This window comes from Plasmodium falciparum, assembly GCF_000002765.6.
Source record: "Plasmodium falciparum 3D7 genome assembly, chromosome: 14".
Classification (NCBI taxonomy): Eukaryota; Apicomplexa; class Aconoidasida; order Haemosporida; family Plasmodiidae; genus Plasmodium; species Plasmodium falciparum.
The window spans coordinates 1,342,501-1,368,339 of NC_037283.1; the positions used below are offsets into that span (position 1 = coordinate 1,342,501).

The window sequence follows — 25,839 nt, forward strand, 5'->3', positions numbered from 1 at the left end:
ATCCTTTTAACATATTAATATATCCAATGTACTCAAAAATTGTCTCATTTATTTCTTTGTCAAAATAAAGAGATGCACTATGTAATATTACACTTAAATTCGTCAATTTTGATATTATATTTTCATTTATTTTCCCAAAATCTTTTCTTCTTAATTTCCTTAAACCGTCCAACACTTGCAATATGTCTGACAAATTGAATGGAATAGCTATATGTACTTTAAACCTACAACAAAAAAAAAAAAAAAAAAAAAAAAAAAAAAAAAAAAAATATATATATATATATATATATAATATGTTGTATATATTTATTAACGAATCATAATTTAATATTTATATACACATAGAACTAGCCAAAAATTAATATATATGTATATATACACACAACAACTAGCTAAAAATTTGTACATGTACATGTATATATATATATATATGTCCAACTAGCTATAGTGTAAAAATTTTATACAACATTATATTTTGCCTTTTTATTTTTCTTTTTAATTTCCTTTTTTGTTTACCTATTTTGAAGAGATTGCAATAATTCTTTATACACAAAAATATCGGTAACAATGTGCTGTAAGAAGGAATCCTTTGGTATTTCAAAAGAATGTGAATAATTGGTCAAATAATTATTATTCTCATGTTCATAGAAAGATATGTAAAAAATGATTATGAGAAATTCAGGTTGTGAAATGAACTGGTTTTTATTTAAAGAATAAGAGTTTTTAACATATAAGGTTATAATATAAAGCCACAAAGAATTTTTTATATAAGGGTTAATATAATTTTGTAAATAATCTAACATATTTATGTTATATAAAAAATGAAATATGTTTTGAAATTCTTTATTAAATGTATGATATTTATTTCCAAAAATTCGATTTATTTTATTTAGTTCATTTATATAATTATTCCTATTTCCGGTATTTTTTTTTTTCTTGTACTTATTTAACAGTTCCATTTTTTTAAAACTTAATATTTTTTTATTTATATTATTATTAATATCATTTCTTACATGACTTTTTGATATTTCTTCATTTTTTACGATTTCATAAGTAGGTTTATTATTATGACTATTATGATGATCATAAAATTTTTTTTTTATTTCTTTATGGTTATTATTATAATATTCCTTTGATAAAAAATGTGATGAGAGTACATTATTTTCTTCGTTATCTACATGTTCTCTGTTGATGTTCATATTAATAATATTAGAATTATCGATATTTTTGTCATACAAGTTGTTGTCTTCTTCATTTCCTGTCATAAAATTATGTATAAAATAATTCCTATTTTCTTTTCTTTTTTGTAATAATAAATATTTTTTTTTTTCAAAATATTGATCATATAACTTTTTTTTCATATTATCTAATTTTTTTAAAAATAGCAGAACATTATTATATAATGTGTATATACCTTCGTGATGATACGAATTGGAAAATATTTTATTGATATTTATATATTTAGATATTTGTTTTGAATTATTTAAATCATTCATATCATTCATATCATTCGTATGATTTATCATAATTTTGTTAACAGAAAATTTAGAAATGTTTCTTTTAATTTTCCTAATGGTAGATATATGATCTCCTTTGTTATATATATCAAATAAAAAATCATAGTGTTCTAAATAAATGTTATATGTAATTATTTGTCTTTCTTTGAATAAATAATCAAAATAATTAAAGTTTTTATTTATTATATTATTAGAAAAAAAAAGAAAATCATTACTTTTATTATTTACTTTATTTTTTTTATTTTTTATTTTTGAATTTTCATATATGTTCAAAAAAAAATATATGTTACATACTATTAATTCATTTATATTATTCAAGCATATAAATTTATCATTTAAGAAATTTTGCTTATCTTTATATATATCTAAAATAATACATTTATTACGATCTATTGTATTGAATACTTTATTTTTATAATTCTTTGTTATATATTTATGAAGCCTATAATATTTTTCTTTATATAACATGATCATAATGTCATTTAATTTTTTCTTCTTTTTATTATAATTATTATAAGTATTATAATACATATATAAATATTGTTCATCAAAATATTTCTTGAGCTTTTTTATTTTATTATGATAATAATTTAATTTCAATTCTTTATTATGTTTTATGAATTTTTTTTCATATTGTTTTCTTTTCAATAAAAAAAAATTGACAAAGTGATTTTTCAATGCTTTGTCCATATTTTCTAATTTATTTTTGTTATTTATATAATAATATAAAAAGTCAAAATAGTTTAAGGAATAGCATACATTATTATATATGTTTACAGAATTCTTTATAAATACATATTCGTTAGTTTGTCTGTATTTATATATACTATGAATATTTTTACAAAATTTTAGTAAATTTGATAAATGTACGATAGGGGGTAAAATGTCTACATTATTATGTATATGACTAAAAAAGGATTTAAGGAAAAACAAATTTTTTATTTTAAATAAATTATTATTATAATACATATCATCTCTAATTTTATCATATTGAATAGAATTATTTGTATAATCTTCATAATTATTTTTCTTTTCTTCTTTTAATATATTATTTTGTTTATATATATTTTTAGTATTGATATCCAAATTATTATTTTTATTATTTGAAAGACCGTTTACACTTACTAAATTATCCATTTTTGTTACAAACAATTTTATGTTAATACCTTTGTGTATACTATTATAATATAAATTAAAATAAAAATCTGAAATATTATAATCGTGCATATTTGAAAAATTGAAATAATTATCATTAAGTATATTTAGCATTATTTGTATATCTTCATACTTTTTAGGAATTAAAAAAATATTGGTTGTATTTCTTGTCAAATTTAATAAATGATTGTTCGATAATGTGTATTTCTTAAAGATATTTCGAATATTTAAAAACATAAAATATTTTATAAAATGTAGTCTGTATATATCATCTGGTTGGTTAACATAAGATAAATATGGATCATTCTTATTATGTTCTACAAATTTGTTTTTACTACTACTACTACAATTATTATTATTATTATTGTTGCTGCTGTTGTTTTTGGACGAATTGTTATATATATATATATCCTTATGCAATTTATTTATATTATCTATTATATTATTATACTCATATATATAATTTTTGTCTTGTATATGTACATCTTCTATAAATACACTTTTTACTTTATAGCCACCTGATGATATATCAACAGATGATAAAATAATTTTTATTATATTTTTTTTTAATAATTCTTTAATAAATCTTTCACAATATCTATTTATGTTATCATTAATTAAATAAATTCCTTTATTTAAATATATATACATATTTTCAGTAATATTTATTTTGCCCTTAAATTTTTGTATGATATCATCCATACGTTTTTTTGAAAATTCATCTAACACAGATAAGTGTTCATATAATTCTTTAGAAAATTTTAAAAAATATATTTTTTCATTAAATATATAATAAATGCAAGGATATATATCTAACTTTTCAGTACTTCCAAAAGTATTTGGTTTTGAAATATTTTTTTTATTTAATAAATAAAAATATTTACTTAAATAATGAGAACTATTCTTCTCATTTTGTGTAATTAATGATATATCGTCCTTTTTTTGGATACATATATTTTCATCTACTTTCTTCTTTGTACAATTTTTATCTTCACATGGAAGGGATAAAGATGGCTTGTTATTTTTCAAGAAATTCTGATTTTTATTTATTACATTTGTATTAGAATATCTTAAGTTATGTAACATATTTGTATGAGAAAAATTGTTATTAAATTGTTGTTTTGATAAGGTTTGTACATAATTATTATCATAACAAATGTTTAAGGTGTTAGATAATAATTTAATTTTATCATGTATTTGTAAATTTTCTTCTTTCTCTATATATGAAGGACTAATAATATTTTTTGATAATAAAATATTTCCTTTCTTGTCTTTATTAATAATGAAATTAATATAATCAGATATATGCAAAGGATTATTTTTAATATGAGTTTTATATATATATATTTTTTTTTTTTTTTTTTTTTTTTTTTTTTTTTTTTTTATTCTTTTATTGAGAATCCTTTTTGCTATATTAAATATTCTTTTTATTTTTTTATCTTTCTTTTTCAATTTATTAATGTTATATAAATTATTTTGTTTTAAATAATTTATAATAATTTCTTTTCTAATATTATTAAATAATACCATGCACTCATTAATTAATTTATCATTTTTATATACATTTTTTTTTTTTTTGTTAACTATATTTATAAGAACATCCTCTTGTTTTTTATGTGTATTTTCTTCATTTATAAAATTTGACGAGTACTTTAAATTACTACAATGTTCATTATTTTTGTTGAGTTGTATAATTCCTTTATTATGTAATAGGAAAATTTTCTTTTTTGTTTCTTCTGTGTTTTTATTAGTCCAATCTAATGAACAAAGTTTTTTAGTTTTTTCATATATACTATCTATCCATATATAAAATATGGTTTCATTAAAATGTGTATTCGATAAAAAATAAAACGTTATCCTTTTTTCATTATTTAATGGTATTAAGCAGAATAAATCTTCATATAAATTTTTTTCTATTATGCTTTTTTTATAATTATAAATTACATTAAATTCGTGTAAGAAGATTTTAAATTGGTATCTTTGGATTGTATGATTTAATGTATCATCTCTTTGTATATTACTATCTTTGGATGAGTTATTCCATAAATAAGATAATATTTTATACATTCTAATATTATCTTGTGTATTCCGAATTTTACTTTCCATGTATTCTTGAAACACATTATATGATGTATTATTACTATAGCGATATATATTAAATAATTCTTCATACGACAATAATATTATAAAAAAACTTTTATCATTATTTATATATTTTTCATAGTTAAAAAAGCAAATTTTTTCTTCTCCATAAATATTTTTTAGGTATTCATAAAATTCTTCCATATTATTATTATTCTCCTTATATAAATATATTATAATATTCTCATAATTATTATGACTATTATATTTTATCATATCATATTTATTTCTTTTTTCTTCATCACAAGTCCTTTCATTATTTATGCTTACTATATCCTTTTTTATATCTTCGTTTCTTTTGGTGTAAAGAAAATGTAAGCATTGTATATGAAAAAAAAGGAGAAATTTTTCCTGAAAAATATAATCACTTTTTATTAATATATTATTACTTAAAAGATTTGTAAAAGAAATATTTTCCTGAAACATATATTTCGTAAATTTATCTATCCAATCTTTGATGAATACTAAATGTGTTGGTCTCAAAATATTTTTTACACGAATATTAAAATTGTTATTATCCCAAATATGTTGGTTATCCAAAATATGTTGGTTATCCCCAATATTTTTTTTATCCCTAACATTTTGGCTATCACTTAATTTTTTATTTCTTAGTTGTATATTCTTTTCATCATTAGATAAGTTTCTATACAAATCCAAATTTTCATTTTTTAATAAACAATCATCTTCACTTAAAATTTTATTTATATTTTCTCTTCCCCTATACAACATGTTATCATTACTATATACGTCTTTTTCTAACACATCTATATGTTCATATATATTTTTATTATGGTTTGTTTTAATAAAATTATTTTTTTTTATTTTGTGAAATAAAAAAATTATTTCTTTTAATATTTTCTTAATACTTTCATTATAAGCGTAATTATAAATTTGACTAGCTTTAAAAATATTATAAATGAGAACTGAATTATTACATAGATTTTCTTCTTCCTTTATGTAATTATTAAAAAGACAAAAAAGGTTTCTGTTTTTTTGGTGTGCATTTTTTATATCATCTAAAGTATGAAAATAATATAAAACATTCTTAAATAGTTTCTTCGACCTGTTACACATATTTTCCCCTATGTTATTATACAAAAAAGTTTCTTTATTCCATATATTGAAATGATTAATAGGAATATAACACAACTTGTTGTTACTATTATATATATTAATATTATTATACTTGTAATTATTTTTATATCTTATGCTTTTCTTTAAATTAATTAGACTTATTTTATTTAAAATATAAAATAAGCGTATCTTTTCTTTCTTTTTTTTTTTCCTATATACATATTCATTTTGATATCCTATACATTTTAATAATCTTCCTATTTTTATGTTCTTTTTATATTTTAAAATGTTTATATAGTTATACAAAAAATCATTCAAGTTCCATCTTCTTGAATATGTACATTTATTTAATATACAGTAATTTCCATTTTTAATAATTGGAAATTTTGTATTATTATTTGGGAGTAGTAAATATATATTTTTTCTTTTCTTATCATATTTTATGGTACTTCTCTTGTATATATTAAATCGCTTATAATTATTTCCATTAGGACATACAGAAAATAATAAATTCTTAACACTTTTCCTTTTTTTTAAAAAACAAAATTGACAAATTATATTATGGTACACATTTAGGAAAATAATAAAAAGGAAAATATATATCATCTCATTTTCCCTAAAAAAAAAAATAAATAAAAATAAATAAATATAAATGTATATATATATATATATATTATATGAATATAGAACTATATATTTATATATATTTTTTCCAATTCTTTACCTTAGAAAGGTGTTCAATTATCATCTTTCTTTCTTTCTCTCTCTTATTTTATTTTATTTTGGCCTAATTTTTTATTTATATTCATACTATTCTATTAAAAAATTGGAAACGTTTTTTCAGTGTACATTTTACCGATTTGTAACATCTATAATGAATAAAATAGATACATATATATTATATATATATATATATTTATTTATTTATTTATTTACATAATAATCAATAAAATTACCATTTAACTTTTAATATGTGCGGTAATTTAACAAATAAATAATATAATAAAATGACCAATAATATATATATATATATTTATATATATATATATTTATATATATATATATTTATATATATATATATTTATATATTTATGTCATATTTCATATTATTATATTATTTTATCTATATTTTAATAAAGGATAAAAAATATAAAAATTTCTCTCATATATATTTATATATATTTTCCTTTTACTAATTATGAGGAGAAAAAAAAAAAAAAAAAAAAAAAAAAAAAATACAATATATTATATTATATTATATATATATATATAACCGATTAATTAACTATGTATTTTTCTTCTTAATGTTATGGAGAAAAATATTCTTATTTCTATCAAAATATACACATAACATATATATGAGCTATATAAATGTTATTATATATTTCCAAAGAAATATTATTTAAACATATATATATATATAAATATATACATATATTTGTGTATTTAAGTACATATATAAAAACATCTGAAAATGTAAAAATTTAAGAAGTGATATAATAATGGAATACTTTTCATCTTCTTAACACACAAAAAAAAAAAAAAAAAAAAAAAAAAATTACAAAAAATAAAATATTATAAATATACAAAAAATATTCAATATACAAAAAATATTCAATATACAAAAAATATTCAATATACCAAAAATGTACAAAAAATAAACAATATATAATTAATAAATTATTTATTTATATATAACTTATGAACTGAGATTATTCTCAATTTTTTTTTTTTTTTTTTATGACTATTTTGATGAAAAAAAAAAATATATATATATATGTATATAATATATATATATATATATATATATATATATATATATACACCTATTAAATTGTATAATAAAAAATTAACTTATTATACATTTCCCTTCAACTTTGCCATTATTTATTTATTTATTTTATTTATTTATTTTTTTTTATTTTTAATAATAATTATTATATTTGACCAGATTTATTACATTTTCATTATTACATTTCATAAATATAGTCTTGTAATATATATAAAATTGATAATATGTATTAAATAATGAGTAATTAAAAAAAGGAGATTTATATTCGTGTATATTGATTTGTTTTGATAAATATAAGGAGGACTTATAAAAATATTTATAAGACGACATGAGGAAAAAAAAAGAATCGTTTATCCTTTTTTTCTGTTGAACTCCATTCGCTATTCCAATGGCATCTCCATCATTTGACCAATAATATAAAGCCTGATTTATATAGAAACAAATTAAAAATAAAAAAAACTGTTTCTTATTTATTTGATCATACAGGTAAGAAGAATATTCATTCCTTTTAGTACTTGTACTTTTTTCTGAATAATATGTTTTTTTATCTGAAATCACGTCTTCACATAAAATATAACTACTTTTTTTTCTCTTTTTATTAACATGCATATATGATGTATTATTCATTCGAATGTTATCTGATACATACATATTGTCATAAGTCATATCAAAAGATTTTTCATTTTTTATATTCGAAAAATAATCAGTTATTTTTATTTGGTTCTTTATTAAAGGAATTAATTTACGTGCACTTTTCTTCTTTACAAATGTATTATTTTTTTTTTCATTCATCAAGAAATCATCTGTAATTTTCTCTACACCCTTCGTTCTTAAATAACAATTCTCATTATTCTTTTTTATACAATCATTCATATCTACATTCGGTAGATAGATATATGTTCCTAAGTTGGATTTGTTCTTATTACTTTGTTGATTTGAATAGGAATATTCATCTAAATGTTCGTTTAAATGTTCGTTTAAATGTTCATCTAAATGTTCATCTAAATGTTCATCTAATTTTTCGTTTAAATGTTCGTTTAAATGATCATCTACTTTTTCGTTTAAATGTTCATCTAATTTTTCGTTTAATTTCCCCTTTGCATAATGATCCATTTTGTCTTTTACTTTTTCCTTTTTACTACTGATAACATTTTTTCCATTTTCTTGAAAAAATAATGGTGTATTATTTAAATTATATAATTCATCCCTAGTATGCTTTAAAAATTGTTCGAAATAATTTTTTTTTTTTTTCAAGTGGCTTTTTTCCATCTTTATTTTTTGAAATGTGTTAATATAATTCTTTTTCATAAGCACATAATAATTATATTCGTCTATCAAGGCATTTTTGTTCTCTTCATAACATTGTTCTTGGATATTATAATTGAGGTGCTGTAATAAAATATACCCACATAAGTAAAAAATGATTCCTAGTAAGTTTTTATAATTTTTAATTTTTTCGAAATTGTTTAATATTTCAATAAGCATATTGGATGAAATGAACAAATTATCCATTCTTAGTTCAAATAAACAAAATCGTATAAGAGCATTAATATATATAATAGTTAATTCTTTAGAAAAGCTTATATTTGCACACATTATTATTAAATTTTTAATAAAATAAAATGGTTTGTTAAATATGTTCGATTTAAATTCCATATACAAATCTATAATATATAATAAATTCAAGCATGTGTTTACATAATTATTATTTTCAAAAGATAAAAATAAATTATTATCTCTTATACTCCGGTTTAAAGCAATTAAAACGGAATATGTTTCTGATATTTCCTCTGGTATGTTAAAATGCTTTTGAAAACTATAATGTTGATAATATTCTACTTTGGTATTTTCATAATAATTTAATTTATATCCATATTTTTGGATGTTTATAATGGATTCCACTTTTTCATCAATAAAGTTGTCTATATATATTTCTTTATTTATTTTAAAATAATTCCATATTAATTTGTATTTTTTATTTATGTCATCATCTACATTTCGTAAATATTTATTCTTTTTTGGTGTCAATGTAAATTCATCATTTGTATTATTCATTGGAATGTGTAATATATTTTTTTCTCTCTTTTTTTTTTTTTTTGTTGTCACGATGTGTTCATCTAATGTGTTGTTTTTTTTTTCTCCTTTCATTTTTAATTTTTTTTCTCCTTTCATTTTTAATTTTTTTTCTCCTTTCATTTTTAATTTTTTTTCTCCCTCCATTTTTAATTTTTTTTCTCCCTCCATTTTTAATTTTTTTTCTCCCTCCATTTTTAATTTTTTTTCTCCTTTCATTTTTAATTTTTTTTCTCCTTTCATTTTTAATTTTTTTTCTCCCTCCCTTTTTAATTTTTTTTTTTTGTTTTTTTTCTTCCCATCCGTATCACATTCCTTTAAATGATTCAACATATTGAAAAAAAAGGAGCTTCCACAAGGATGCTGATCAGAATAATTATTTTGATGTTTTCCCTTATTACACTTTTTAAAAAACACAAAGTCATTTTTTTCTAAACATTTTTCAGTCAAGAAAAAATCAAAAGTGTATGTGTTATTATTTGCAAAAAGCTCTTCGAAATCTTCGAATTCTTCAAAATCTTCTAACTCTTGGAAATCTTCGAATTTTTCGAATTCTTCTATCTCTTTGAACTCTTGATAGGTCTCATTTGCATAATCATGTTCACTCAAATTGTGACATAAAATATTACCATCTATATATAAATTGATATTATCATCCTTAGTTTGATTATGTATAATAATTTGTTCTTCTTTTAATATATCAACTTGTAACATGGTTTCTTTCCATTGTGTATCATATGAACCATTTGATATGTCATGCATATGATCCTTTATAGTATATTCATCCATTTCATTTGTCATATTATTATTTATCTTACCATTTGTACCTAACGTATTACTTAGTTTCTTCTTTTCATTTATATTATTATTTACAACATTGTGTATTTCTTTTAAATTTTGTTTTTTATTTTCTATTTCATGTTTTTTTTTGATTAAATAATTTAATAATCTATTTATAAACTTATCCTTTGTGTCTCCTTTGTCTAAATTATTTTGATAATTCTGTAAAATGTTTTTTGTTTCATATAAATTATATACATAAAAGAACTCCCTATTACTTATTTGTGGAATTTTTCTAATTATATCTTTTATATCATCAATCATATTATAGCAAGAAAATAATGTATCATTAGATATATTTAAAAATATATATTGTATAATTTGTATATCGTTGTAATCCAAATTATTATAAAAGCGATGTAGTATTATTTTTAATATCTCCATAAAAAATTCTCCTAGGTTCATTGAATTTATTTCATATAAAGACATGTACATTAATGATATGAATATTTTGATTTTTATTTGATGACTTGTTAACCATATTTCATTAAAATTAAAATTCTTAAAAAGTAAATTTTTATAATTTTTTGAAATATTATCTGGGAAAGAATTTGAACATATATATGCTAAATATAAAAATTCAAAAGAAAAAAAGGAATTATATTGATCATTATATTTTAATGATTTATTTAATTTGGTATCATGTAATAAATTTCTAAATCGACTTCTATCAATATCTTTAACAACATTTTTTATATATTGTTCATCTGGAGCGTTTTCCATATTTTGTATGTCTTGAATATTTTCGAAACGTTGAACATACTTATTTTTTATACTAGTAAAATATAATTCAATTTTATATACAATTTCTTTTATATAATTCCTTATATTAGTAATATTTTTATTCTCATAATTATTATTGTCTAATATCAATTCATTCTTATATACCCTTTCGTCGAATGTATATGTAGTATCTTTGTTATAATTAAATATAGATACATCATTATTATGAAGTGTACATTCTAAAAGATTAAAAATAAAATTAAACACTTTTAAGATTTTATTCATATGAAAATAATCATATTTATTTAAAAAATTATAATCACTCTTATTAGTAAGAAAATAAATGTAATCATTATTATCATTATCGTTATCGTTATCATTACCAGTACTATCATTTCTTTTTTTCATATCATTATAAGAATTCGTTTTATTTTTATCTATATTATTATCGTTAGTTAAATCATATTTTAAAATATCATTTGATAATAATAAAACTTCATTGTTTGTATCCACCCTCTTAAGGTTGTTATCATAATGGTCATCACTTTGGATATTATTATAAGAATTGTGACGTGTCCGTAACTCTTTATAATAATTATATGTATCATTATAACTTTCTTTATTTATATGTTTGTAATTATCTATATCGACGTGATTGTAATTATCTATATCGATGTGATTGTAATTATCTACATCCATGTGTTTATAACAATCCATACTTATATCATTATAAGGTTCTTTATTTACATCTTTATAATAATCATGAACCCCCTTTTTTTTTTCTTTATTTCCTAGAAGTTGTAAATAATTATGTGTGTGTTCCATATAAGTGGGATATAAATTAAAATTGTTTCTATTAACAAATTCCTTTGGTTGATAATAATTATTATCCTCCTTACTTTCGTTAATTTTTTTCACATTCTTATCATCTAAATAATTATTTTGATTACTACTATTGTTATTATTATTGTTATTATTATTGTTACTATTATTGTTACTATTATTGTTGTTGTTGTTGTTGTTGTTGTTGTTGTTATTATTATTATTGTCGTACATATTAAAGTAGTTGAAATAATTCTTTTCGTAGAACATATTATTATAATGCTCCATTTTTATATTCTCATTCATAAGTATATTATTTTTAATAAATTTAATTTTTTGACATGGAAGAAAAGTTAGAAATTTTGATAAATACGGATAATTAAATAACATGTGACTGAAATGAATACTAATAACTGATAATAATTTAAATGATGTTGGATTACATAAATATTTCTTTAACAAAACATAACATTTATCAAAAGCTATATTTAATATTTCAAAAGAATGCAAAATGTTTTTTTTTTTCAATTCAATTAAATATATTTTATATAAGAAAATTATTTCTTCTGTTAATGAAAAAGAAAAATCAAAATCTGACATGACCAATTCATATGCTCTATTTAATAAATTACATTCCAAATATATATTAAATAAATTATGTTGTATATTTATAAGGTTTGATGAAAATTTGTATATAGACACATGTTTATATATATCCGTTTTTTCATTCCTTATTAATTTATGAATCGTACTTTTATTACATTTTATTATTTGGTTATTATTTAAAATATTACCATTAAATGTATTATTGTCCAACATATTATAATTTAAACCATTATCATAAAACATATTATTATTCATCTTTTTATTATTTTCTCCCTTGATCTCTTGATACACATTCTGCATTAACATTAAATAATCACCTCTTAAATTATTGTAAATATAATTTAACCCTTGTAAATCATTCAAAAATCTTAAACACGGATGTTGTTCTTTTATACGTATACTGTTTTTCCCCTTTTTATTATTCTTTAAAGTATATAATCGCTTCAAATTCTCAATAAAATTATATATATCCATAAATTCATAACTTGAAAATATCGTACAAATATAAGGCTCCAATATATTCTTAATGCTACTTTTCCTTTTTAATGTTGGTAAAGCATCGAATAAAAAGTAAAACATGTTACTCTGCTTTTCTAATCTATTCATACCTATATATTTATTTAAAATCTCATATGTTCTTTTAAAATATGCAACGACATTTTTTATTAATGATTTTTCTTTTCTTGAAAATAGCTGTTCATAGAAATAGCGATTAATATATTGTTTCCTGACTTGTGCAGGTATTCCTTTTTTTTTTTTTTTTTTTTTTTTTTTTTTTGTTGTTGTTGTTATATAATTAGGTTTATAATCCTTATAAAAGTATTTATTTATCTGTTCAGTAATAAAACCTTTTATATTAAAACGGTCATATATAATTTTACCTTTTTTATTAAGATATGTAATATTAAAATGATTGAAGTGTGTATTCATCATATTACAATTTTTACCAATAATGAAATTAGTATAACGTGTATATATTTTTTCATAATTATATCGAGAATGGCTAGTTGCACGATTTTGATAATTTCCCTCATTTGTAATCATTTTTTTATTTAGATAAGACATTTGATTGTTAAGATTATTTTTAGAAATAGATAAAATGGAATTTGTATAATTATTTGTAAATTCCTTTGTGTTATTAATATATATGTTTTTCGATTTATCAGAATTATGAATTGCTGAATTATCTAATGATGGTATTAATTTGGTTTTCTTTTGTTTTTTTTCATTATAATTATGTTTCGTTATATTTTGTTTCTTCTTTTTCATTAATATGATTATGTTACTTGTGTTGCTGTAAAATAAAATGGGTTTAAAATTAATCCTTTGGTGATATACATGTCTTTGATGATTAAATTTTTTATATAGCTTCATATAATAAAAATGGAAAACGTTAAGTTGTACAGGATATATAAAATTTATCATTTGTATATTAAGAAAAAAATTATCATAAAAGCTCATATTTCTTGTGGAACATATCATATAAAAATAATCTAGAAGATTTTGTAATAAGACAAAATTATTATTTAAAATAAGGTTTGTTATATTTTGACATTTGTATGGTTTCATGATATCTATTATAAAATTATTTGATGGTTTATTTATGGATATATTTTTACTAAAAAATTCATGATTAATTATGTTTTCTTCTGAATGGAAAAATGAAGATAGTAAAAAATTTTTTTTACAAAAGAAAAAAAATATTTTTATCATCAAATGTTTATCTATGGTAACATTTAATAAAACTTTTAAAAAATTAAACCAAAAAAAAATTAAATTTTTATCCATATGTGTATATATAAAACAAAATAAACGTTCTATAGTAGTTGAATGAATAAAATTATCATCAAACGTTTTTATATTTATAATACATTTGTTCATCAAATTGCATTTTTTATTAGCATATACTTTGTTCATACATGAATGTATAAATTTTTCCATTTTTGTGGAATCATCAAAATTGTTTTTATTTATATATATATCACAAAAAAAACAATTCACATGTTTTTTTGTTCTTCCATTTTTATTCTTCTTGGAGTTTCTGTGTAATTTTCTCCTTTCTTCATATGAATTGTTATATGGGCCATTTAAAATATTATCATCTTTATCATATGTAAGATGATCACGTTTATTATACACATGATCATCATATTTATTATACATATGATCGTCATATTTATTATACATATGATCGTCATATTTATTATACATATGATCGTCATATTTATTATACATATGATCATCATATTTATTATACATATGATCGTCATATTTATCATACTTATGATCATCATGTATATTATACTTATGATTATCATGTATATTATACTTATGATCGTCATATTTATCATACTTATGATCGTCATATTTATCATACTTATGATCGTCATATTTATCATACTTATGATCGTCACATTTATTAGCTATACCATCATACATATTATCATTTTTCTCACTTTGTGAGTGTCCTTTTATATCCTCTTTATTAGTACAACAATTTTTAAACTTTTTTCCACATTTCACAACCTTATGCTTAAAAAAGCTGTTGAGTAGTTTGGTTTCTTCATTTTTTTTATCTTCTTTAATATGCTTATAAAAATGATATAAATTACAAAATATATTAAAGTCTTTATTATTTAAACAGAAATTAATTTTTACAAAATATAAGAGTTTGTCATTTAATGCGTTAATATCTATATTATGTTTAATTTGAAAATCTGTATTTATACTACAAGATATATGTTCTTTATATTTATTACAATTATTTACATAATTTTTTGAGTTACTTTTATTTATTATTTTGTTTTTTGCTGAACAATTATAAAAAATATGGTTTGTAGTTATATTCTTTTTATTATTTTTAATAGAGGAGCAATTCCTTTTATTAACTCCTGAACTTTTTAAAGTAGTCAATTTTTTCTTTTTATTATTAACCACGTTATAATTTATTTTATTATTATTATTATTATTATTTATTATTTTCTCATCTTTGTTGTTATTACATTTTTTATATATTATATTGTTTGTTAATATATCATTCCAGCTGTATAAGAAACATCCAAATATAAAAGCCTCCAATTCTATGTCTATGAAATTAATATTGCATTTCCTTTTTTTCTTACTATATAGTGTCATTTTATAAATATTTGATTAATGGAATGACAAGACTATTTAGAAAAGGGGTCTTCATTTTATGATATACATAATTATATATATATATATATATATATATATTTATTTATTTATATATATATAAATATATATCTTAATAATCATTATCTTTAATATGTTCTATCTTTTTCATTTCTTTGAAATCTCATAATGTGTCAAGGAGTAATTTTTCCTCACGTATTATTTTATACATACAAGAGAGAGAAAAAAAAAAAAAAAAAATTTAACGCTTTTCTTTTTCTGTTTAATTCTCCTTCAAACAATAAAATATATACATACATATATATTTTATATATATATATATATATATATATATACATATATATTTTATATATACATACATATATATTTTATATATATTAAATATTTTTATGAATATACATTTTATGTTTTTATTTATAACTCTTATATTTCATGAAAAAACAAAAAAAAATATATTAAATGTACCATATTTTTATAAGACAAAGGAGAGTAAAAAAAAAAAAAAAAAAATTAAAGATAAAGAAAACAAAGAAATTAACATATATATAATATATATATATATTATAAGATCTTATATAATAGATTGTAAACACGAAGTGAACTATACATATATATTTAATATTTTTGCTATATATAATTTATTTGTCAAAAAGTATGTAAATATATATTTTTTATTATATATATATATATATATATATATATATATGTTATATTCCTCAAAAAAGAAAAAAAAAAAAAAAAGAAGAAAGAAATAATAATAATAATAATGCTATAATAATATTGAAATGTGTACGTATTTATATTTTATGAAAAGATGAGTACACAATACTTTTTAATTTGTTATAATAATATATAATATTTTATCATATTATATAAAAAATATATTTATATATTATAATAATATATAAAGAATTTATGTAATATAAAAAATAATAAATCATGAACAGATATTTCTTTTTTTCAATATTGTTAAATGTCTTAGAAGTGATAAATAAAGATAAAGAAAATTTTTTAACATTAAAAATGAACATAATAAAAAATTAATATATATATATATATATATATATATAATATATTATGAACTTTTGGGGGTGCCTTAAAATGTATATTCTTATAATTTGTGCATCAAGTTTTTTTTTTTTGGAAGATCATAACAAAATAGGATAAATTTTATTTAAAAAAAGAAAAAAAAAAAAAAAAAAAAAGTGTAGTATAAAAAAAAAGGTGTAGACCAAAAAAAATGAAATTATTATATATATATATATATATATATATATATTTTATATATAATTTTTTTTTTCTTTTTTTTTTTTGTTATTAAAATGAAACAAATCATTATGAAGGTATCATTAAGGAAATAAAAAATATATAGTATCTTTATAAATTTTATTAATTTTTTATTTTTTTTTTTTTTTATGATATAATATAAAAAGAACTTATATCCATTGATAGAAAAGAAAATGCGAAATATATACTTAAAAAAATATGTAGGGAAAAAAAAATGAAAAAATGAGTAAATGCTTATAATAATAGTTTGCATTATTATATGTTATAATATATTTATAATATGTGTTAATAAAATAAAATGAATATCTCTTTAAAAGATGGAAAACGCTTTTTTTTTCAAATATAAGGACGAGCAACTATTAGAACATATATTGATCAATTTTATATATAAAAAGAAGGATTGTCTAAAAAATATTTTTATTACCAATGGAAATGACAAGGATTTATTTTTTGAACGAAATATATTTAATTATATATATAGTTATTTATTTAAAACGTCCAAAATAAAGAAAACAAGAATTAAAAAAAATGATTCATATTTGTTGAATAATAAAAGAACAAAAAAATTATTATATTTAGATTGTTCAAAAAATGATTACCAAAGGAAGAGAAACATTTATATTGGAAATGTAAAAAGAAGAGGAATATATAATAACATCCCTTCAAGTTTTTATAAATTATTTAGAAATAAGAAAAAAATGAAATACATTCAGTCCTTATATGTAATAATTAAAAAACTGTTTTTAATCATTATGAATAAAAAAGGAAATTTTAATCCTACCATAAGATATCTTTTTTTGTTAAAAAATTTGATGAATATATTTTATAAATATTTTTCAATATATATAATAAGATATGTTTACATAAAATATAACAATAATAATGATAATAATAATAATGATATTATTATTAAAAGTTATAATAGTAAGCGAAAGAAATGCTCAATAAAAAATTTTTTGTTTTTATATTTTAAGAATATGAAGAGTTCTAATAAATTAACAGATGAATATATGTTTATGAAAAATTATTTATTATTTATATTTATTATAAATGAAATATTTTATATATATATTTGGTTATTATATGTATGTTTACATAAATATACATATGATACCAAAAAAATATATCTCCTCTTAAAAATTATAGGTGATGATAATTATGGTTCTTTCATATTTTCTTCAAAACAAATATGTACTTATAAAAGAAAAGACACGAGACATATTTCATTTTTTTTATTTTTATCAAGAAAAAATTATATGAATGAGAGAGAAAAATTAAAATATAAAAATTATAAACGTATTATTTGTTTTGTTTGGATTTACAAAATAATCAAAAATATACACTTTTTGGTTAGTTTATATAACGTTATATGTAATGAAAAAGAACACACTATTTCTCTTACAATGTATCGAAAATATATATTGCTCCTTTTTATTTTAAAGATTTTAAAAATAATCAAAATTTATAGTTTCCAAAGTGCTCATCCTTTTTTTTTTACAACAGTCAAAAGGAAAGATATATTAAATAATAATAATTATTATTATAATAATAAAAGTATGATAAAAAGGAAATATTATTTAAAGGTATTACATATTTGTCATATAATATATGAACAATTTATATTTCTTCTTTCAAAAAAAAAATTATATCTATATTTTGAGTTGTTTTTTATTCTTAATAGTAAACGTTATAATAAAAAGGAAGAATTTAATTCCTATAGATTTTCTCGTACTATTATATATAATATAATAAATAATAATAATTATTATAATTATACAAATGTTAATATTGTGGATAGAACATATTATAAACATAATTTGAAGAATAAACAAAATAAGTATACCATACTTTTGTTATATTTATATTATAAAATATACGAGCATTTCCTTGAATTATACAAAAAGGATAATGAATGGTATCCAAAGAAAAAGAAAGACAATTATTATATTATGAAATGTAAAAAATGTGTGAAATGTATGAAATGTAAAAAATGTTTGAAATGTATGAAATGTGTGAAATGTAAAAAATGTTTGAAATGTAAAAAATGTTTGAAATGTACAAAATATGCTAAATATAAAAAAAATATTTCCTTATTATCTCAAAAAAATTCATTTTTTGTACATTTGATTCATAAATATTTTGTCTTATTTATATTATTATATTCAATAAACAGAAAAACTAATATTACACTACATTTTATAAAGACTTATATACAAATCCTTTTTTTAATATCGCAAAGGAAGAATTTATTTGCACAATTCTATTTTTATAAAATAAATTTGTTAACATATTTTTTATATTGCATTAATCAAATTATCATATCCAAACAAAATAACTACCCTAATTATTGTATTGAACTAAAAAAACAGAGGAAGCAAAATTATAATATTCGAAGGTTGTATGAAAAAGAAAAAAATAATTCACATATTACATATAATAAAAAAAGTACAACCTTAGGAATACCTTCTTTGAAGTTAAAAAAGATTGAAGATATGTTACAAAAAAAAAGTAATGTAAAAGAAAATAATGATAAAGAATATTATTATAAAAATAAAACAAAAAAGGATTTTTTTTTTAAAACGATTTTTAAATGTACACATTGTATTTTCTCTTTTAAAAGGAATATCATATATCCAACGTTATTTTCTACCAAAATGGTTGTCGATTATTTAAACAAAAATGTAAAAGAAAAAAACAAAAAAAAAAAAAAAAAAAAAAATTACACTCATTATATTTTAAATACAAGGAAAAAAAAAATGAAAACTCCCTTGTGTATGAACCATTCCAACCTTCATATGAATGAAGAAAAAATCGTTTCATCCTTTTTTTCTACACAAATAAATGATGACGTTATATTCGAATGGATTATATATCTTATAATTTCCTTAATAACATCTTATAATAAAAAGGACATCAATTTTCTGTATTTCAATGAAAATTATTATGATGATAATTATCATAATAAAATATTATACAGCAAGTTAGAGGAAAAATTATTTACATCAAAAAAATTAAAAATAATTATATATAAACATATTAAAACATTGCAGGATAATTTTTCGTTTTTCAAAGATTTCAAAAAAGTAGAAGATGTAAACATTATGAACATTGTACAAACTTTTGTTTTTATCAATAAAAAAATAAAAAATAAAATAAAAAACAAAATCAAGAACATAATAAATAATAAAAGTAGTCTACATTTACATATATTATATAATTTATCCATAAATATTTACAACAAATCAAAATTTTCTAAACATTTTATGATACAAAAAAAAGTAGGACAAGGGGCCTATGGGAAAATATATCTATGTCATTATCCTTCGAATATAAAAACAAAACAGAATACATGTGTTGTAAAATTTATAAATGTTCCAGAAAATATGAACCAGAATTATATATTCAGAAATATATATAATGAAATAAAGGCACTAGTAATTTTAAATAAAGTATATAATAATATAAAAAATAATAAGATACGTAATTATGGACTTATATTAAATGATGAGGATAATAAATATGATTTCTCATATTACATATTAATGCATTATTATATATCTAGCTTAAAAGAATTCATAAATAAACAACATGATAATTATATTAAACAATTAAAAAGGGTACAATTAAAAAATGTAGTTAATGGATTTGTATCTTTTAAAAATATAAATGATATTAAAAAAAAAAAAAAAAAAAAAAAAATGAAAAAAAATATTTATATATATTTATCTAATAATAAACCTTATATATTTAATAAATCATATTTGTATCATATAAATTTGTGTAAACACAAATATAGAATCCTATATTATGATTTATTAAAAAAAATATCCCATATAAAATGTATAAAATATACATATGTTTTATTTATTCTACACCTTTTTATTCAAATTATGGATAAATTGAAAAATATACATAAAAAAGGAATTGCTCATTTTGATATTAACACAAATAATATTATGATAAATTATAATAAGAAATTTTTATTAGATTCTTTTATTTCTACTAATACAGATTATATATATCATCATAAAGATCAAATGATTAGGAATAAACCAATTCTTACCATAAACAATATAAACAAGCAACATATGAATCATATATATAATGAACCAATAAAAAAATGTAAACATGATGATCAACATTTATACGTACCTTCTGTTAATATATACGATTTTGGAGAATGTAAATTTTTTTTTAACAATACTGATTTTATCTTCTTAAGAACAAATAGAGGAAATGAAATTTTTTCTGCCCCTGAACTTTTGATTAATACTCATAAAAATATAAATAAATATAAATCTAATCTGTCCAATAACAAAAGAATAAAGAGTAAGAATAAAATAAATAATATAATTCAAAATAATAAAAATCATATTAGGAAATGTAAAATATTTATTAAATGTAGAGAAAAACAAAAAAGCAAATTACTCTTTTATGTCTTTTACAAAAAAAAAAGGAAAAAATCTATATATCCATTTAATTATGTACAACATTTAATCTTTAAGATGAAAAGAAAATTAAAAAATTTATATATTTTAAAAAAAAAAAAAAAAAAAATTTTTTTGACTGATATATGGTTACTTGGATTATTATTATATGAAATGATAACAAAAAAACAAGTATTCAATCTATCTAACTTTTTATATATAAAATTATATAAAAGAAAAGATTTACTTAAGAATATTATAAATAATAATATAGATCAACATTTTAAGTATATAAAATATTTATTATATAATACAATCAATTTTAATATAAAAAACAGAAAATCCTTAAACGATTTAAGAAGACAAACATATGCCTTGTATAATTTATACATGAATATATTAAGGAAGCACCAAATTGTATTGCAAATCTTAAATCAAGTTGAATAAATAAAAAAAAAAAAAAAAAAAAAAAAAAAATGAATCAAATCAATTTATTATATGCGACTCTATATTTATAGTAAGGTATTTACACATTTTGATTAACTCATGTAATATGATGCTTATATGATTTGTCTATACAATTATTTATATAACTAAGGAAACAATCAAATGTTCTACCTTATACATTTTTCTTTATTTAATCTGAATCGATTAAGAGGAGATCTAACAAAAAAATGAAATGGAAGATATACAAATGTATACATAATATACATATACATAATATGTATATATTTATGTATTTATACATATGTGTATTTATTTATTTATTTATTAATATTTTTATGTACCGTCCAATTTATCGACATTTTCCTTTTTTTTAATTTCCTCCACCATGTGGTCACAAATGTATTCCGCCAAGGAAGAATAATTCTCAAGACTATCAAAAAAAAAAAAAAAAAAAAAAAAAAAAAAAAAAAATATACATATATATATATTTATTTATATTTATATTTTATCAACATTTGTTTATAGTACTTTGTAATATTATAAATGTTGGAAAAAAAGGTAACTATTCCTTCAGAAAGATAGAGAACGTGAGTAGACCATTTATCCATATGATCAAAAATATGCGTTGAGTATATAACAATGCTATTATATTTTATGCATTCTTTCTTTAAAAATCTAATAAATACATAACGAAAGTAAAATAAGGTAAGTACATTTGATATATATATATATATATATATATTTATTTATTTATTTTTTTTTTTTTTTTTATTTTTTTTTTTTTTACTCTAGTAATAATTTCCTTGATACCAAATCCAGAGATTCAGTAGCCTCATCAAATATATAAATATCTTTTCTCACAATTATATTAACCATGATTTGAACCTTTTTTCTTTCACCTTTGGAAAGATTTGATATAATTTTATTTTCGTCTAGTTCGAATAATTTTAATAAATTTTTGTATCTTTTAGTATATTCATAATTGAAGCAGAAATCTTTTATGCTAATGTTCATGGCATACTCTAAAAGGGATTTAAAAAGGAGTAAACATTTATACATAGATATATACACACATACATATATATACACATAAATATATATATATATATATTTATATATATGTTCAATTATTTGTTTATATTTATTTTTATCTACCTTCACTCCACCATTCTCCAACATAACCTATTTTATTAGATATGTCCGTGTCGTGAAAAGCCTGTTTATTAAATATTAGTACTTCGTTTTCCTTAATCAACTATATAAAAATAAAATAAAATAAAATAAAAGCACAAATATATATATACATAAATATATATATATATATATATATATATATATATATATATGTGTTACTCTTTATTTTCTTAATCATTTTTACCTTTTTTCCTGCTATGATACTCAATAATGTACTTTTTCCTGCACCATTTTTTCCACAAACCAATATCCTCATACCCCTTTCAAAACATAAGTTGACATTTTGTAAAGCCTTAATACGTGTTCTTTGTATTCCATTATAGTAATTATAATTTAAATTATTAATTACTATTTCGTTCATTTTTTATATAATTTTAGGAGGAACAATAAACTATTTAGTTAGATATAAGCATATTTTTTTTTATAACATATAAAATTATATTCAAATTGGATATAAAAGAAAAAATATATATATATATATATGTTTGTTTGTATGTATGTATGTTTTTTTTTTTTTTTTTTTTTTTTTTTTCTGAAGAATAAAATAGAATGGATAATAAAAAAATATTTTGAAACTAAAATTTAATGATAAATTAAAAAAGGAGAGTCACTTATAAACAAGTAAAGTAACGTATATAAATTATATATATATATATAAACTTGTCATATTTATTATATATATATATTATATATGCATTCATCTATTATAAGGTAATATTATATATATATATATATATATATTTATTTATTTATTTATTATATGGAGAAATTCTTTTTCTTTTTTTTTTTTTTTTTTTTTTTTTTTTTTTTTTTTGAACCTATATTCTACATAATTTATATATATTACCATTTAATAAAATATTTTCATTACATCCTAATAATTTGTTATAAATTACATTTTACAATGTTGTAGAATGGTAAAAACGAAAAAGAAAAATTAGCCTACGTGTTGTTTTATTTTCATAATTATAAATAATTTTAAATATAACATTAATATTTTCTTTCTTTTTTAAAAGAGAAAAATTGTTGCAAATAGTTTAAATGAGGAACAAATTTTAACCAAAATAATATAATAAAATAATAATATAATAAAATAATAAAATAAAATATGTAATATTTGTATTATAATAACAATATAAATATATTTATAAATTCGTATAATATAAATATATTTATAAATTTGTATAATATATATATATATATTTATTTTATTTTATTTTTTTAAAATGAAAGTTGTATCGTGTAACTATCGTGTAAAAAATGTTAAGGATATAGAAACACCGACATACACAATATTGACAAATAACATAACACCGGAATATATTAATTTAGAACTTTTAAGAAAAATAGATAAAAAATTTATTATAAATTGCTCATTACTTGAAATTTATAATAACCTAGATGTTTTTGAAAAAGTAAAGGAATATTTTTCATCCAATAAAACAAATGAAGTATCTGGACATTATTTACATGAATTTTGTGATTTCCAAGATAGCTATAGATATTTAAATATACGAAACGTTTTAGTAGATGATTATAATATAAATGTACATAAATTTATTAGTTTAAAATATGATAATTCTACGGCTGTATTTTCTATAGACGATTATATTAAATGTTTAAAAATATTTGAACCTGACATTTTTTGTATCCCTTGTGAAGAAATAAAAATAAATGAACAAGTTGGTAAAAAAAAGAAAAATAGGATAATAAACCTAATGAATGAATTCTTAGAAAAAGTACAAATTATAAAAAATACAAATTTATCTAATTCTTTATGTATTTTATCAATACCATGTACAGTAGATATTGATACTGTAATTACAGAAACGATAAATAAATATGATTCAATTATTGATGGAATATTATTAAGTGGATTAGGATATGACGAATCAAATGAAACTCGTACTAACGCTTTCAAAAATATTTTAAATATATTACCAAATAATAAATTAAAATTTATACAACTCAGTAATGGAAACCCTATAGAAATTTTACACGCCATTTATCATGGGATAGATGTTATAGAACCTAATTTCCCATATTATTTGGCAAAAAACGGAAAAGCTATAAATATGAATTTAAAAATGGATAATTTACAAGACGGAAATGAATATAATCTACAAGATAAAAATAATGATAATATATATGATATTAATCTTTTAGATTTTAAAAACGATGTTAATTTTATTATTGATCTGAATAATCCCAAATATGTTTTAGATCACTCTACTATAACATGCAATTCTCCAAGAAAAGAATCCAAATCATACATACACCATTTATTAAAATGTCATGAATTAACAGCACATGTTATACTCACCTATCATAATTTATATATCTACAGATCATTTTTTCAGGAAATTCAATTACATATTAAAGAAAATAACTTTTTATCTTATATTAATTGGTTTATAGAAAAGAATGAACTTAATAAAAAAGAGGAGTAATGTACGCTCAAATAATAATGTTAAATGGACTTATAAATATTGTCTTTTAAAAATGTGCCTTACATTTATTTATTATTATTATTATATTTTAATTATATTTTTATTATATTTCATTTATTTATTTATTTATTTTTTTT

General features: G+C 18.5%; 5 protein-coding genes across 5 annotated transcripts in view; 2 read left to right on the top strand and 3 right to left on the bottom strand.

Annotated features, from left to right (window-relative positions):
* Nucleotides 1-6,494, bottom strand: part of PF3D7_1433700 (conserved Plasmodium protein, unknown function) — a gene marked incomplete at both ends in the record, with an annotated part of 6,511 nt that extends 17 nt beyond the window's left edge. Inside the window, 2 exons of the mRNA XM_001348456.2 lie at nt 1-224; nt 517-6,494. The exon at nt 1-224 is cut by the window's left edge and continues 17 nt beyond it. Coding sequence (XP_001348492.2) covers nt 1-224; nt 517-6,494 — 6,202 coding nt within the window. The remainder of the gene's footprint in view (nt 225-516) is intronic.
* Nucleotides 6,495-7,812: 1,318 nt separating this feature from the next.
* On the bottom strand, nt 7,813-15,879 carry PF3D7_1433800 (conserved Plasmodium protein, unknown function; the record flags this gene model as incomplete). The annotated part of the gene is made up of 1 exon (XM_001348457.2): nt 7,813-15,879. One exon carries the CDS (start codon nt 15,877-15,879, stop codon nt 7,813-7,815), a length of 8,067 nt encoding a protein of 2,688 aa, XP_001348493.2.
* A 1,622-nt stretch (nt 15,880-17,501) lies between these two features.
* Nucleotides 17,502-22,058, top strand: PF3D7_1433900 (protein kinase, putative; the record flags this gene model as incomplete). The annotated part of the gene is made up of 1 exon (XM_001348458.1): nt 17,502-22,058. The coding sequence occupies one exon, from the start codon at nt 17,502-17,504 to the stop codon at nt 22,056-22,058; it is 4,557 nt and encodes a 1,518-aa protein (XP_001348494.1).
* A 190-nt stretch (nt 22,059-22,248) lies between these two features.
* PF3D7_1434000 (CCR4-associated factor 16, putative) lies at nt 22,249-23,613 on the bottom strand (the record flags this gene model as incomplete). Its single annotated transcript, XM_001348459.2, has 6 exons — nt 22,249-22,274; nt 22,400-22,488; nt 22,587-22,733; nt 22,846-23,080; nt 23,214-23,313; nt 23,437-23,613. 6 exons carry the CDS (start codon nt 23,611-23,613, stop codon nt 22,249-22,251), a joined length of 774 nt encoding a protein of 257 aa, XP_001348495.2.
* Nucleotides 23,614-24,478: 865 nt separating this feature from the next.
* PF3D7_1434100 (queuine tRNA-ribosyltransferase, putative) lies at nt 24,479-25,702 on the top strand (the record flags this gene model as incomplete). The annotated part of the gene is made up of 1 exon (XM_001348460.1): nt 24,479-25,702. The coding sequence occupies one exon, from the start codon at nt 24,479-24,481 to the stop codon at nt 25,700-25,702; it is 1,224 nt and encodes a 407-aa protein (XP_001348496.1).
* Between the last annotated feature and the right edge of the window lie 137 nt (nt 25,703-25,839).